The 16,175-nt window shown below is 35.6% G+C and overlaps 2 protein-coding genes across 2 annotated transcripts in view; one reads left to right on the top strand and one right to left on the bottom strand.

The window, feature by feature from the left end:
* The window catches only part of LOC143622254 (GRAS family protein RAM1-like), a 97,518-nt gene extending 83,162 nt beyond the window's left edge, over window positions 1-14,356 (bottom strand). The window contains exons 1-2 of the mRNA XM_077093446.1: window positions 13,427-14,356; window positions 10,983-12,240 (exon numbers count right to left, since the gene is read on the bottom strand). Of these exons, the coding sequence (XP_076949561.1) occupies window positions 11,122-12,240; window positions 13,427-14,356 (2,049 nt within the window). The 3' untranslated portion in view covers window positions 10,983-11,121. The remainder of the gene's footprint in view (window positions 1-10,982; window positions 12,241-13,426) is intronic.
* LOC143622302 (ACT domain-containing protein ACR6-like) lies at window positions 8,150-10,574 on the top strand. Its single transcript, XM_077093489.1, has 7 exons — window positions 8,150-8,329; window positions 8,426-8,471; window positions 8,554-8,668; window positions 8,751-8,818; window positions 8,898-9,491; window positions 9,594-9,698; window positions 9,793-10,574. Exons 1-7 carry the CDS (start codon window positions 8,280-8,282, stop codon window positions 10,108-10,110), a joined length of 1,296 nt encoding a protein of 431 aa, XP_076949604.1. The 5' UTR covers window positions 8,150-8,279; the 3' UTR covers window positions 10,111-10,574.
* Window positions 14,357-16,175: the final 1,819 nt, after the last annotated feature.

The following is a 16,175-nucleotide window of genomic DNA, read 5'->3' as shown; positions in this document are numbered from 1 at the left end:
ATTAGTAAGTTTTTTTTGTCGTCAAAAACCGAAACCGAACCATTGAAAATTGAAAACGACTGGCCAAAATCTAAAGAAAAAAAGCAACCGTTAAATCAAACCAATGATCGGTTTGAATTGTTGGTTTCAAACCAAACAATGAATACTCATAAACTTAATACGTTATTACAGAGTTTATGTTTCCCACTGTATCTCGCTGGCACTTGTCTAGTATATATATAACACGTTTTAAAATTATTATCATTACTATCATTATCAAATAATATTGTTATAAACTTTATTATCAATTCATTTTTTTTATAAAACCGAACTCTTAATTTAAACCCGACTTGTTTTTAGTTAATATTGGGTTTAGCTATTTAAAAGCCCAATAAAATAATATTTTATTATCAATTAAGTACGAGTCCCTAATCGTTAACGAATCAACCGGTAACCCGATTAACAATCGAACTTTCTCGTTCAATGTTTCAAATGTAGTTTCAACTAAAAGTTCAAGATCATTAATATTTTATTTATTCGTTTTTAATTAGCTCTCAAGTTGGATTCGTTCATTTCGTTCACAAGCTTTCTATATGTCAATCACTTATTAGTTCTCAATTCGTCAATTGAGGTGTGTACTTTCATACCCCGTTTTCCATCTTTCGTTTTGGGTGACATTTCATACTTATCAAACTAAATGCTTTATTTACTTGAATCTTAAACCTACAAATGTGATTGTATACTTTACTTAAATAATTGCTCGATTTGGTGTTTTATGCTTATATGCCTATGTGTTTATCGCTTTCGGTTGGTGGAATCTATAAATCCGTGAACTATCTGGTATTCTCTTATAGCACGGTGTCGTTAACGTAATGCAATTAACGATAACTATAAAATCCTAGACTACTTGGCAACCCCTTGTAGCTAGGTGGCGCTAATGTGTTTACCGATTGTCTATTTATCCAAATCTAGTGCTTTTATCTATTGTTTTGTATACAAGTTTTGTGGCTTTTCTTACTATATACTATTGTTGCTCAAACTTATGAATTGCTCACCAACCTTTGTGTTGACAAACTTTATTTTATGAAATGTTACAGGTTTGACTTTTGTTGACTCGAGGACTTGACGAAAAACGTTACCAAGACCATTAGGGTATTAGTAAAACGAACAATATAAATGTTACTTGTATTCAATTTGTTTGTGTGAACGAGATGCGTTGATTATTGATTTATGAAATAAATGAGTTGATTAAATATTGTCACTTTAAATAGTGTCATGTGTATTTGTCCAATCACGTTGCATCCCCGCATGTTCCGCCGCCTTTGGTCGGGGAGTGACAGATTGGTATAAGAGCCACAAGACTATAAGATAGGTGGTTAGACGTAACGACCTAGTATAGTCTTTACTTTAGGGTCCTTATACGTGTTGCCTATACGTGTTTACCCTACTTGATTGTTCATTACACTTGTTTATTTATATACTTATTTATTTTATCAAATCATAAATATACACATACACACACTTTCATAGTACTCCAAGGTATCCTTACCTTAAAACGCAAAAACATTAGTTGGAAAAACCTACAAGTTGGAAAAACCCATCCGTTCTCGGTATCGGGCATTGTGACCGTAAGTCGATAGAACCCGAGCGTGGCGGCGATGTGTCGACGCGAATTTGGTCTGGTAAAACTCGTTACAATACCGAAACTATAACAACAGGTTCGGTAAAACTCGAGCGTCGTCAGTCTCAGGCGTTGCGACGGTGAGTCGGAAAAAGGCAAGCGTGGTTGGTTTCGGGAGTTGTGGCGGTGAGTCAGTAAAACATGGACGTTGGTACACCTAAAGCGTTGTTAGTCCTAGGTGTTGTGGAGGTGACTCGGCGCGAATTCGGCCGGCATCGGTCACATTATTTACGGTACCGGTACTGAAACAAAAGGGTCGGTAAAAACCGAACGTTCGTAAAACCTGAGTGTTGTCGGTTCTAGCTTTGCTGTGGTGAGTCTTCGCGAATGCGTTTGGTCTCATTTACGCTCATTATAGTACCTTAACTAAAACAAAAAAAGGTTGGTAAAACGTAGGCCTTGGTAAAACTCAAGAGTTACAGCAGTGAGTTGGGCAAACACAAGCGTTTTTGGTCCCGGACGTTGCGGTGGTCAGTCGACACGAATTCAACATGTTTCAATTACATTTGTTACGGTACCGAAACTTTAAAAAAACAAAAAAAAAACTATAAGTTTGATGTGGTCCAATAATAGGCAACCACATGGGCCAATTAAGTGTCTTTCAGATGAGCAAATTCGGTACCGGTAACGATTTGGTACCATCGGTACCGAATCAGTACCAAAGTTTTGAGTTTTGGGATAGGTAGCGGTATTTTCTGAATTTTTACCTTTAGTACCGGTACTATCCCGGCACCAAACCGAAAATTTCGGTACCGGTTCCAAGAATTTACGATTTTCGGGATCGGTATTTTCGGTACCGATACCGGTACGGTACCGAGCTCATCCCTACTTTCAGCACCAAACTTGCGTTTTAATCATATTAGATAATTAAATAATATATAATATGAGGTTGAATAGTTAATTTAAATTATAACACGGGAAAATTCTCAAAATAAACATTTATGAAAACAAATTTCAAGTTTTAAGTATCATTTACAAAAAATTCCAGAAATAGGTATTATAAACTAATTTTGACGAGTATATTATGATAACACACGAGCAGTTTGTAAAGTTAATTAAACGTGGCTATAAACTAACCATAACTAGTATGTTCACTAATCATTTACTCGCCATGAATAAAGAAATTGCATGCCTCGTAATCAATGCCCAAACTAACCATGTCAAGGTGTTTGATTACCAAATTCATCGAATCGGTTAGTTTTACAAAAGCCTAACTAGAACGGTTAGTTTGAAGCTCAATTAGTCGTTACAAGTAGATCTTGGTCAACGACTAGTTTTTCCAGTTTCATTTCCAATACGAGTAGTTTATTAGTAGTTAACTCGTCGCGACTAGTTTAACCTTACAATCTACTCGCGGCACTCGTTTTAGCGGTAATCCTATATATGTAAAAAATATACAAAAATATTATTTAATTACTTTTTTATGTCATTTTAAAAAATATATATATTATGCCATGTCTTACTTTTATGTGATAACTCATTTTTATGTCATCTTTTATAAAATTATTATGTCATGTATCATATTTGTTGTGATCCCTTACTTTTATATCATATTTTAAAAAAATTATTATGTCATGTAGGGGTGAGCAATTCGCGGTTCCGAACCGCCAGAACTGGGGAACCGGAACTGAACCGCAAGATCCGAACCGTATTATTGTATTTCGGGTTCGGTTCCGGTTCTTAAATTTAGGTGAAAATGATTCCCGGTTCGGTTCTGGTTAGAACCGGCGGTTCCAGTTATAGAACTGGGTTAGGTTTAAACTTTGAAGATTATATTTAAAATTCTATATATTTAGTAGGCTTTCCAACTTCCATGTACCAGCGACCATCCACGTTCTCACTTTCCCGGTTATATACAATCCCTTGACAATAATAATCTTCCACGACTCTAAATCTGTTTATGGTCACATGACATGTTTTAATTGGCTTTAAAAACTACTCGTGTGTTATCATAATATACTCGTCATGACTAGTTTATAATACCTATTTATGAAATTCTTATAAATGATACCTAAAACTTGAAATTTGTTTTCATAAATGCTTATTTTAGGAATTTTACATTATAACACTTGATACAATAAAACGAATAAGTCTTTATACAAAAGACGGTTGAAGTGTATTGAAATATAATCGGATGAAAGTGAAAATCAAATTAATTTGAAGGTTTTGGGTTCAAGTCTTTCAAATAACAAAATTTCGTCATTAAAAAACAAAACGTAGAAATATTTGTGCAATCTGAAATGAAGCACGTTATTCATTAAAAATGCTATATGTATTTTTATTGGATTTTAGGTTGTATAGAAGGGAAGAGCAAGAAGAGAAAGATATAAAAAGGGATATGTGTGATTCGAATAAAGAGAGAGAGAGAGAGATACCTATCCGAATAATAAAATCAATACCAATTCTAATTCTACACAACTTGGCCTCTTATTTATTCCAGTTGATTTGGACTTTAACTTGTCAAATCATTATCTTTCGTTTTCTACAAACCATAACATTATTTAATAATAATATCACTGTCACAAAATAAGATACGTATTAGGAAAAATTCTCAAAATAAACGTTTATGAACACGTTTTTAAGGTTTTATGTGTCATTTGCAAGAAATTTCTAAAATAGGTATTATAATCTAGTCGTGACGAGTAGTTTGTATAACCAATTAAAATTGGACACGTGTTTTTAAACTAACCATAACAAGCAGATTTACTAACCATTTAGTCTTCACGACTAAATAAGTTTTATGCCTCGTAATCAACGCTCGCGAGTAATTCAATAGTTCTTTAGTCGCGACGAGTAAATTGTAAGGTTAAACTAATCGTACCGAGTTAACTACTAATAAACTACTCGTGTAAGGAATGTAAACCAGGTAAACTAGTCGCCGCGACTAAAGGACGTATGAATTACCCGTGGGCGTTAATTACGAGGCATGAAACTTATTTAGTCGTGACGAGTAAATGATTAGTGAATCTACTCATTACGGTTAATTTAAGGGCACATGACATGTTTTAACTGGTTCTACAAACTACTTGTGTGTAATCATAAACTACTCGTCACGACTAGTTTATAATACATATTTTAGAAATTTTTTGCAAATGACACTTAAAACCTGAAAAACGTTTTCATAAACGCTTATTTGTGGAATTTTCCCTACATATTATTAATAATTGACTTTATAAATCTTTTCTAATGATTTTGTTAATTAAATCACATAAAAGGATAATAATGAGAAAATTAGGGGATTTTATGTAAAAAAAGATAAACAAAGGAATATGACGTCATAATAGCTATCAACATCATGAAGTGCCACTAATGAGAAAATTAGGCATGTTCGTATTCTCATATCGTCCACTACGAACATTGGAAAGCTACGTTTGACTTCATTTCGAATGCGTTTTCTGAATCTCTTCATATTTATGTTCTCTTTTTTTGCTTTTTCATAGCTAAATATTGTAACTAATAATATCCAATGTATATTTATCATTAAAAAAAACTAGACATAAGTCGAACGTAGATTCATTAACATGTGAGCATATTTTTTGACTTTTGGATACTAGTTTTTATATATAACCTATATTTACCTAATAAAAAAGCAAGTATCAAATTCACCTGTTTAAAATCCATGATCTAGTGGTATGGTGTTCACCCTTTCAAAATGGAGATGGTGGATTCAAATCCTTGCAGGTTCAAGGTTATGAGAATTTTGGTGAAAATAAATTTGCTGTTAAAAAAATTCACCCGCTTAAAATACTTTTTTTTTATATATTTAGTTGTTTCAAAGTTGCTCATAAGTAGATAGATCGAGAGAGTACATAAGCTTTTTCAAAGAAACTTCAAGCCACAAACGATTTAAACATTCTTAACATGTCTTAATAATTACAGTTTATAAAATATCAGTATTATGCCCTTATCTATCTCATCACCCATTTTTAAGAGTATAAATGAATATCATAAATTTGAATATGAATACTTGTGTGATATTATGATTTTTTTTAAAAGTAAAATGCCATACTTTAATGTTACTTCTACTAGCAAACTTGATGGAATCTGCATTTTGCCTCCCTGGAAAATAACGTCGCGAGATGGGTTAACCACTGAAAAAGATTTTGCGAACTTTCACTTCCTGTGTTACTCCGGCGGGTTCTTCTGACTCCTACCGTCAGTTGACTGACCAAAAAAGGTTGAAATGACTATTTTACCCCTGAGCCTTTAATTAATTCTAAACTAATAATCCAAATCGAGTAGAGTGTGGGGTTTGAACCGGCGACGTCTCGGTTAACAACAAACAAAACAAACCATTTGAACTAAACTAATATTTGTTATATCTATACAACATGAAATATATATTACCACTTTATAACTCCATCAAAGGTTTATCATCATCATCATGTCCAGATTTTATTAACACATCATCATCATCATATCTTCATCTCAAGTTTATTATCATCTCCAGATTTACAAAACAATTAAGATCTAAATATCAATATTCATCCAAAAATTCAATAACAACAAATATGACACAAGAATTAATAATTATTAATTAATTTTTTGAAATAGAAAAACAAAAAAATTAAGATATAAATCAATATTCTTCTCTCTGAATTCGTAGATCAGAATCAAAGTACCATTTTCAATCACTCCGGGGGAATCTTTTACGACCGGCGACGGGAGAAACGGGTGCGACGGGGGTGGTGGCTTCCATGGATGCCGTGGTGGTGGCGTTGCAGAAGGTCGATGAAGCCACGATCGTGGGTGCCATGGCGGTGGCTGTCGTGACCGGAAAAAACGAGATGGCCGGAATCCATGGCGACGATGGCTGCCGTGGCGGTGGCCTGGTGTCGGAGGTTAGGGGTTTTGATCGGAATGATTTATGGGTGCGGTGGTTGAATTATTGAAGCGATTGGTGGTGGGATTTAAGAGATTTGAGGGTTTGAGTGATGAAATCTAGGGTTTGAGGATTTGAGAGATTCGATTAATTGTTATGAAACTGATGATGAGAGTAAGAGGGATTAATTGGTGGTGGGTTTGAGGATTTGAGGTTGATGATGATGAACTGGTGATGATGATTAGGAAGATGAACTGCAGCTGTTGCTGGTGTTATATAAGTATAACATATTAATATTTATGATAATATAACATATTGATATTAGTAAATGATAATATTAATATTAATATAACGTAGCTGCTGCTACGATGATTATTATTATTATTTTTATTATTATATTATTATTATTACTATTATTATTATTAGAAGATTACTAAAATACCTTTAATATGTTGGTATTATTACTAAAATACCCACGGTCAACTAACGGTCAACTGAAGATAGGAGTCAGAAGAACCCGCCGGAGTAACACAGGGAGCCACAGTTTGCAAATTCTTTTTCAGTGGTTAACCCATCTCGCAACGTTATTTTCCAGGGAGGCAAATTGCAGATTTCTCTATTTTCTAAAGTGGAGATAATACTTGGTAATGACTTACCGCAAGCATATTATAAGCCGAACCGAGAGCCAAAAAAGCTTGATCTTGACTTGATTCGACTAGAATTAAAAAAAATGGCTCAACTATATTAAGATTAAGGGTTTGTTTTGTAGCATTTTAAATATTTCTCAATAGTAAATAAACTTTTAATGGTTAAATCGTTAAAACCATGCGTAGTGGGAGGGTGCTACATGACACTTAGTCAACAAGAAGATTAATTGTATTTTAGGGGTGTAGCGGCGACGCCATGTTCCCGAGTTCATTTAAGAAAAGAAAGACAAGGGAAAGAAAATTTTCTCTTGTTATCTTTTCTTTTGGTATCCCTCTTTCTCTTCAACTTATTTTTCTTCATAGTCTTTCTAATTTGAAAGATACAAATTCTTTTATTTTACTCATCATTTTCTCTTCTTTTCCTTCCTTTTCTTTCTTTAAATGAAACTCGGGAACACCTTTTTTAAATTTTCCTTTCTTTTCCTTTCTTAAATGAAACTCGAAAACACAACATATTTTTTCCATCCCTTCTTTACACAGCTAATGTCAGCCTCTTCTCTCTCTCTCTCTCTCTCTCTCTCTCTCTTCCCCTAACTTTGTATAATTATTAATTTATTATAGCAAATAGTATGAAAGAAAATTAGGCAGATGTTTAGGAAATATAAAAAAGGGGTTTGATGAAATTTGGGATGTACCTGTACCTGTACCTGTTCGGTCATCGGATGGTGATGCGGGAATTACCGAGCGACGTCATCGCTTACGCAGCCTCTAACCGCCGCTTTCATGTACCATTATTAGAAAGGACGGTGAACAACACAACCCCTATCTATCTATCAATTATCCCATCTCTATTTTCTCCAACCCCTTCTTGCCACGTAATAGCAAATGCCTGCCTGCCTGCGTGTAGTCAATAATTAAATTTTATAAATTTTAATGGGAAGGTAAGTTGCAGGTGAGGTGCTGAGTCATCATTCTACTTTTTGATTCCAGTCCCCACGCACTCACTACCTCTGCATCTCATCTCAACTATGAACAAGAAGCTTCCTTCCTTAGTTGTTGGAGACCATAAATAAATTAATATCCTTTCTTTCTTTCTTTCTTTCTTTTATTATATTACATTCAAACCCCTTTTCTTTTCTGCTGCTGCATTATGGAAGAAGATGAATATGCTAAACTTATCAGAAGGATGAATCCACCCAGGTAATATTAATAATAATCATACCCTCTTTTTCATTTTTCATTATTTTGTTTGTTTGCCTTCTTTAATTCTTATTTTAATTAGTTTGGGTGTTGCAGGGTTACAATTGACAACAATTCATCTCCAGATGCAACTGTTATCCAGGTATCTTTTTAATTTTTTTATTAATTCAAATTGTTCTTGTTAATTAGTTTTAATATGGTTTGGTTATTGTTTTGAATGTCAGGTTGAGAGTGTTAACAAGCCCGGTATCCTACTCGAAGTCGTCCAAGTTCTTACTGATTTGAATCTGCTTATCACCAAGGCTTACATCTCATCAGATGGAAGATGGTTCATGGATGGTAACTAAATATATACAATACTTTCTTCTTTATCTTCTTATTTCATAATATAATTCTTTTTTTATTAATAATTTTGTTACAGTTTTTAATGTGATACATCGTAACGGAAACAAAGTTAAAGATGAAGGGGTGATCAGTTACATAAAAAAGGTTAACAATTTTCTGGTTCTGTTTTTGTGTTCATGAACAAGTCTAAGCTCGTATATCTGATATAATAATATTATGACAGGTACTTGAAAGCGACGCCTTTTATGTCCCGTCACTTGAAAGTTCAGTTGGACTAAAGTCTTCTTTAGACTACACATCAATTGAGCTAGCCGGGTCAGACCGACCAGGGTTACTATCTGAAGTGTGTGCGGTTCTAGCCGATCTTAGTTGCAAAGTGGTCAGTGCTGAAATATGGACCCACAATGCTCGGGCTGCAGCCGTGGTGAATGTGACTGATGATATCATGGGTTGTGCTATTGATGATCCCGATAGGCTTTTAACCATTAAAAACCGTCTTTGCAATGTTTTTAAGGGAAACAATGACCTGAAGACTGCAAAAATGACGGTTTCGCCCCCGGGTTCTATGCACCGAGAGAGGAGGTTACATCAGATCATGTTTGCTGATAGGGATTATGAAAAGGTTGAACAAGAAGACGTGAGTGGACTGAAGGCGGAAGTTAGTGTGATGGATTGTGTTGAGAAAGATTACACGGTGATTACCATGAGATGTAAGGATCGGCCGAAGCTGTTATTTGATACGGTTTGCACGATTACTGATATGCAATATGTAGTTTATCATGGTGTTGTTCATACTGGGAAGATGGAAGCTTATCAGGTATACTACTTATCATTATGCACATAATTTCATTAATAAATCAATCATAATTTTATATGGGGTATTGTGTAGAAAGTTAATTTATTTGTATAAATGTCTTAGGAGTATTATATTCGACATGTTAATGGCATTCGTATTAGCTCGGAGGCAGAACGCGTGCAAGTCATGAAGTGCCTTGAAGCAGCCATCGAACGAAGAACATCTGAGGTATAGTTATAAATTATAAACGTATCATACATATGAATATATGATACACGAATTAACTCATTAATCTTTGGATGCGTTTTTTCTATATATATAGGCACTAGAGCTAGAATTGTGTGCAGAAGATCAGGTTGGACTTCTGTCCGATATAACCAGGATATTTAGGGAGAATAGTTTGTGCATAAAAAGAGCAGAGATATCAACTGAAAATGGGAAAGCAAGAGACACTTTTTATGTGACAAATACGACCGGTGATGGCCCGGTGGACCCCAGGACTATTGACTCAATTCGTAAGCAAATTGGACAACACACGGCACTCGATGTTAGATGGAACGTGAGCCTGAAAAAGCCGACACGTGAAGAGACAACAATGAGCTATCTCTTTGGACATTTCTTCAAATTTCATATTGGTTAGATCATACTCCTGATGTCATCATCATTTTCATCCTGATTCATGTATAGTTGAATGTGGTAGATAAGAACATTGTAAATATCCTGAAATAAAAAGATTAAGCTGATAGGTAGTAGTAGTTAAGCAGAAAAGCTTGTGGATTTAAGCAAGATACAAGGGGATTAGATAACCTTGTGGATATCATATCAGTCAATAAGACACAGACAGTACAGAGTTTGATACAGAGAGTGAACTATGATGCTGGATTCTAGTTTTAAGTGGTTTTCTATATCCTTGGACTACTGAACTCCATTTCAGTACACAAATTGTATGTGACAGTGTAATCATAGATGGAAAACTTATGTGTATTCTTATTATTGTAACTTTACATCATAGAGGACATGCATATATGAGAGGGTACCACCTCTGAGTTAGATCTTAGTGCCTATTGGGCTAGTATATAACCTAAATACACACATAATTTTATAGGTAACAACCAATCACTGCAGGTCATATAGTAGTTAATGTTATGAATTGGTATGCATGTTTATGCTATGAAGTAAGTACCCAAAACATACCAAAGATTTTATTTTATAAGTTGTAATTTATCATATATATTTTTTTCTTAACTGCACAGCTTCATGGAGCAATGTGTCTGTTGGATGGTTTAAATGGTTAACAGTTAATTTTAGTAATTGGTTGCCAATGGTCCATTCATGAGTAGTAACTTAGTTACACTTGATGACCAACAACTTAGTAACTACTTATAGTTGGTCGTAGTACTAACACCAGCCACTGTTGATCGCGTAGTACTACCTATTGACGGTGTTGATTTGATAAGCACTAAAATCGCTGAATAATATACTTTTATTTTTATGATATAAAAGTTACATGACATTGTTTTCCCTTTTCATTTTGGCCCACTAATTTCCTCAATTCATCCAAGGCCCAGACTAAAAAATGAAAAGAGAAACAAAACAAAATAAATTTACTCTGAAAGAAAGTAATGTTGGCATGCATGTGTGTATCAGCTAGCTAGCATCTCCACGCAGAAGCAGCAAGAATTGATCTATCTTGCCATCCTAACAACAAACAACCTTTATCTTCGGTCAACCTGTACCCATCACACGAATACAAACTAAGTAATATCTTTGATTGAGTCACCGCGTTTTCACTCAGTGCCACCCCTTCAAACCCTTTTCCCTCCATGATCTTCCTCCATTTCTCCAGCCTCTCATGCCTCATCACTCTCTCGGCCCCTTCAGAAGCCACTATGTTCCTTATCTCCGGTGCAAATATATATTGCTCTACCTTAGCCCGTTGAGGCGAATCAGCTGGGAATGTTGCATCAAGTGAGTCAAAGATAGCTGAATAGTAGTGTAACGCTTCCAAGAATCGACCCAAGAAGTAAGGCCCGTTATGGCTTGCTTCTTGCTCCACAATCGTCACAATATTCGGGGCCTGGTCTCGGATCATTGCTAGTAAGTTTCCAAGGCAATGACCGGGGACTCGTTGAAGGCGGTTTACTGAGTTAACTGCAAGGGCTTCACCAACTCTTCTGTTAAACATGTGTGGTTCAAGGTCTTCTAACTGCTCAGCTACAGTGTGGAACTCAAAGGGGACATGGAGAGAGTGGGCTAGCTCTGTCAAGCAACGTCCGGTCTCCCTAACGCTTTCTGGAGAAGAACCGATCCCAGTGATCCTGAGAAAGGGTGGTCCACCAGGCCTAGCTGCTAGGGCTTGCATGAAAGCCGGCCATTGGTAGCCTTGGAGGATATCAAGGTCAATGACATGTACGCGTTCTTCTGCTTCAAATGCTTCAAAGATAGCTTGGTTTGCAGTGAAATGAGCAAACTTAATGTAAGGACAGGCTTGGTAAACAATTTGATAGATCTTTAGGATTTCCATTGCGTTAGGCGGGAAAGGAGTGAACTTTGGGGTGGATGAGGGCGGTTTTGTGGCGAGGGTGGCTGCAAGGCGGGCGGTCAGGGCCTCGGTGAAGCATGATGCGACACGCTGCATGGAATCACCGAGTGGGGAGACTACACGGTTGAGGTGGTGAAGGTATTTTCTAGCTGACATGAAATCCTCTTTAGCTACTGCTTCTGCACAGGCTAGAAGAAGATGCACTAGTTGAAGTCCACTATCATGCTCCTGTTACACACAATTCGTTGTTAATCAACGTTAGCAATCGTAGTTAAATATCCGCATACTAGTATGGAAAAATCACCTATTTCTTTGCTTTGTAAAATAGACCTTGAGTTTTAGTCATTCAAAAATTGACATTCAAAATCAACCACTCAGAAAACACCAAACGAACAAAGCCGATCAAGGAGGCCAATTTTTAATCAGCATTAAGAACATTAAAAAATTACAACGTGTCTACAAAACAACCAATATGATAACTGCATGTCTGAAGTATCGGCTAAGTTTTAGCCGTCACATAAGGGGGTTAAATAGTTTTCAACCGACACTAAAAACATCAATAAATAAAAGGGGTCTACAAATTAATAGACAATCTAATAATTAGATGTGTAAAGTATCGGCATTTACCCTTGGTTTTCAGCCAACTTTTACATAATTTATTGATTTGATTGGTTGTTTTCGTGAACCTGTATAATTTTCAAAGTTTTTTTTATCATATAATAACTAGCAAGATTTGCGAATTCAGGGTCACGTAATTGGTTGGTTTTGATATGTGTACTTTTATAAGCCTAAAATTCTTAATTCTTTTTGTAAGGGGGAAATTAACAAAATAGACATCTTTAACTAGAAAATTCTCAAAGTAGACACAAAAATTTTAGGCCAACAGTTATATGCATAGGCGCATAGCTAGTAGAATATGGCCATAAGCTCTTTGTGAACCTTTAGGCACCAAAAGAGCCCTATAGGTCTTCCACTAAATATAAATTGGCACTCCCTCCTTGTGAGTTGTGACACGGTCTTAGGTGGGCTACGGAAGTGCCCAAAAGTAAATAAACAGGCTAAAAGCGTTTCTTGTCTGACAAGGCTTCACAGGTCCCCGACAAACCTTGTTAGGTTTGTCTCGGGCACCTTCACGGCCTGTCCACCACACAATGTAATTATATGGAGGTGCCAATGGCCAATTGGCTCCCTTGATGTCAACAGGCTCCCTTGGTATGCGTAGTGGAGCCCAAAAAGGTTGTGGCCTAATCTCATTGGTTATGTCTAAATTAGTTTCGAATTATTTCCTCGCTTGTTTTAAGATATTTAAAGTCAAAGATGTCTATATTGTTAATTTTCCCTTTTTTAAATATATGTGCCAAAATGCTTGTGTTCGTGATTTTCATGACATATATTAGATGAGTCAAAAGTTAACCTCTTGGCCTACGGGGGGAACCATGAGATGGTTATGGCTCATCGGTTGTGGTTGTAGTCGAGATGGCACATGTTGTCGTGGTTGTTGTTGCTGCTGCTGTCGTCTGCTTTGTTTTTCTTCTCGTCTCTCTCGCTCCAGTTGTTCCATGAGTGGCGCATGTGAAGGTGCAGGTCGGGTTTGATGATACATCTGATCATCATCGGTCGCCCTATGAGCCTCTTCATAAAACCTTGAAGGGCTGGGCAACGTCAAGCAATCCATTAAAGCTGGGATTGTGGCTAGAGGATCATACGACTGATCCGATGAACTCCCTCCCGCAATGGTACCAGTGGTCGAGTAACCCAAGAAATCATCATCCCCATCAAAATCGTCCAAGAAGTTTTCGATTGCAGGTAATGAAATCGTCTCGACTTCCATGAACTGATTGTTAGGGGAGTTACAGTTACTAAACACACGTTGAACCGGACTCATTCCTTTCGCTTTGTTATTATTAAACGGTCCCAACGGGGATGCTGTTCGAGGTGGAGAACAGCCGAAGGGAGGGTGTCCGTTGTTATTCGGGTAATAGTTAAAATTTGAAGATTGAGAACATGAAGGAAGGGACGTTCTGACCGGAGAGGAGATCATGAAATCGGACTCAAGGTGTTCGGAGAAGAACGTCTCCCACAAGGCATTAGTGTCCGGAGATTGTATCTCCATATCACCTTGTTGTTCAAGTGGCTCATATTTTAAGGAAGGGAAGGTAAGACTAGAAGGTACGAGATCGGAGGAAGACGAAGATTGCGAGGGTGGTGGTGGTGGTGTTGTGGTTTTCTTGGGATTATGATCGGTTTCTTGCGGGGACGTTGGTTGGAGTTTTAAGCATGTGCTTTCGGTAATGAGGGCGTTAACGTCGTTCGATAAAGAAGTGTTCATGGTGGCATGGATCATTGTTGCCTTGTTGGAGATGGATGGAATGTGTTAGTGTTAGAAGGGTTACAAAAACTTTGAAGCTGAGGCTATGGTGTGTGGTGATTTAAGGGTGAAATGAGAAGGTAGAAGACAATGGTGGAGTTGGAGGGTAGTCATTGGTGGATGCAAATTTGTCAAGATTAGCACACCTTCTTGTGCATGGGAAAATCCAATGATTTAAACTAGGTGCTAAAATTTTTGGATCTTGTGGGCCGGCTGGCTCTAATTTTCTCAATCACATACCTTGGCTCATTCTTCTCTCTGTCCTACTAGCCTTCATAGTTTTATATAGTTGTATAACTTATATTCACATCATTTTGAAGAATTTATGTAAGCACTTTTCACCTATTAGGTGTATCAAGTATATAAACTTATAAGCTCCTCAGCATCAATTTCTACAAACTTTGAGCCAAAACAAGTTTAAAGCAAACTTTGCCAAACACAAGCCTACGTTGGAGCTCGTTTAACGAATGAGCTCAATCCGAGTTTCATACATTGATCTTGATTAATAAATTATAATAGTTATTACATAAAGTATAGAGTTACATCAAAAAGATACAAGAAGAAAAATGAAAGATGGTATAGATACTAGAGATGCGGGTGTGGCTCTGTGAATCTCCTGGTTGTGGTCGAGTGTGTCGTTTGGTTTAGGAATTAGCCGATGAAGCATGCAAGTAGAAAATGAAAAGTTAAGGTAAAGATCTAGATGACGAGAATGGAATGCACGTAAAGCAACGAATACGTGGAAAGTAGGCAAGAAGAATATAACATATAAAGCAAAGCGTACATGTGACTAAAGCAGTTTTGGAAGGAACAATTTATTTGAGAGAGAAAGAATATTTGTTAAATAATATAAGGGAGATTGTTGTAGCTTTTTATTATCTTGAAAATTATTATTTTTTATTTAATATGACCAAAAAGACAAAGAGAAAGAAAATTGTATATGATTAAAGCAGAAGCAAAAATTATGTATATATATAACTCAAATGTTATTAAAATGGTTATTGTTTTATTTTATGTATTTATTTACGTCTCTCATAATTATTTGGTTTAATCTATATGACTATATTTCTATTTGATATTATAATCAATTAATCATGATATGCGTATGCTAATAATACAATCAATTCTCAACCAAATAAAAGACAATAAAAGATAAAAACATCAAATAAGCTGAGAAAAGGATATGCAAATTCTTTAGATATAACATTTTTTACTTATGGGTGAAAATAAGCTGTTGTAAGTAGACAAGTAGTAAGTACATCCCCCATATGTAATTAAACATAATCTGATAATTTTGTAAACGAGAACTCATACACGACAACTCTAATTTAAAATGACATATTTTTTAACAACTAGAAGACTTACACCCTTTTAGTAAAACATAAATACATGAGTAGTAAGATATTGTTATTGGTTATATGCCGCATATTCAACATAAATATTCCATTATTGCTTGGTTTTTATCTTAGTTTTATTTATTTAGAATTATAAGATGTTTTAATTTTAACTTATCAGTTGTCGTATGCAAGAGCAGATCCCCAAGAGACTTTTTACAATTTAAGTGTATATATATCTTTTATTTTCCAGTGACGCTATTATTGATTTAAAAAAATCAGGAACAATTTAAATTACACTTTCTTCATCATGTCAAAATGAATGCATCCACTATTTTGTAAACGCTCTTATAGAGTTATAGAAATAAAAATTAATACAACAATGAACTAAAAATAAATAATATTATAACAAACCAAAAATAAGGAACTTTAAATAAAATAAATAGATATTGTATCGCTAG

The sequence above is a fragment of the Bidens hawaiensis genome, unplaced genomic scaffold (assembly GCF_021521415.1).
Source record: "Bidens hawaiensis isolate Kalapana, Puna unplaced genomic scaffold, B.hawaiensis_p1.1 tig00003115_1, whole genome shotgun sequence".
NCBI classification, from domain to species: Eukaryota; Viridiplantae; Streptophyta; class Magnoliopsida; order Asterales; family Asteraceae; genus Bidens; species Bidens hawaiensis.
The sequence above is the reverse complement of the archived record's forward strand: the minus strand, read 5'-3'. Positions and strand labels throughout refer to the sequence as shown.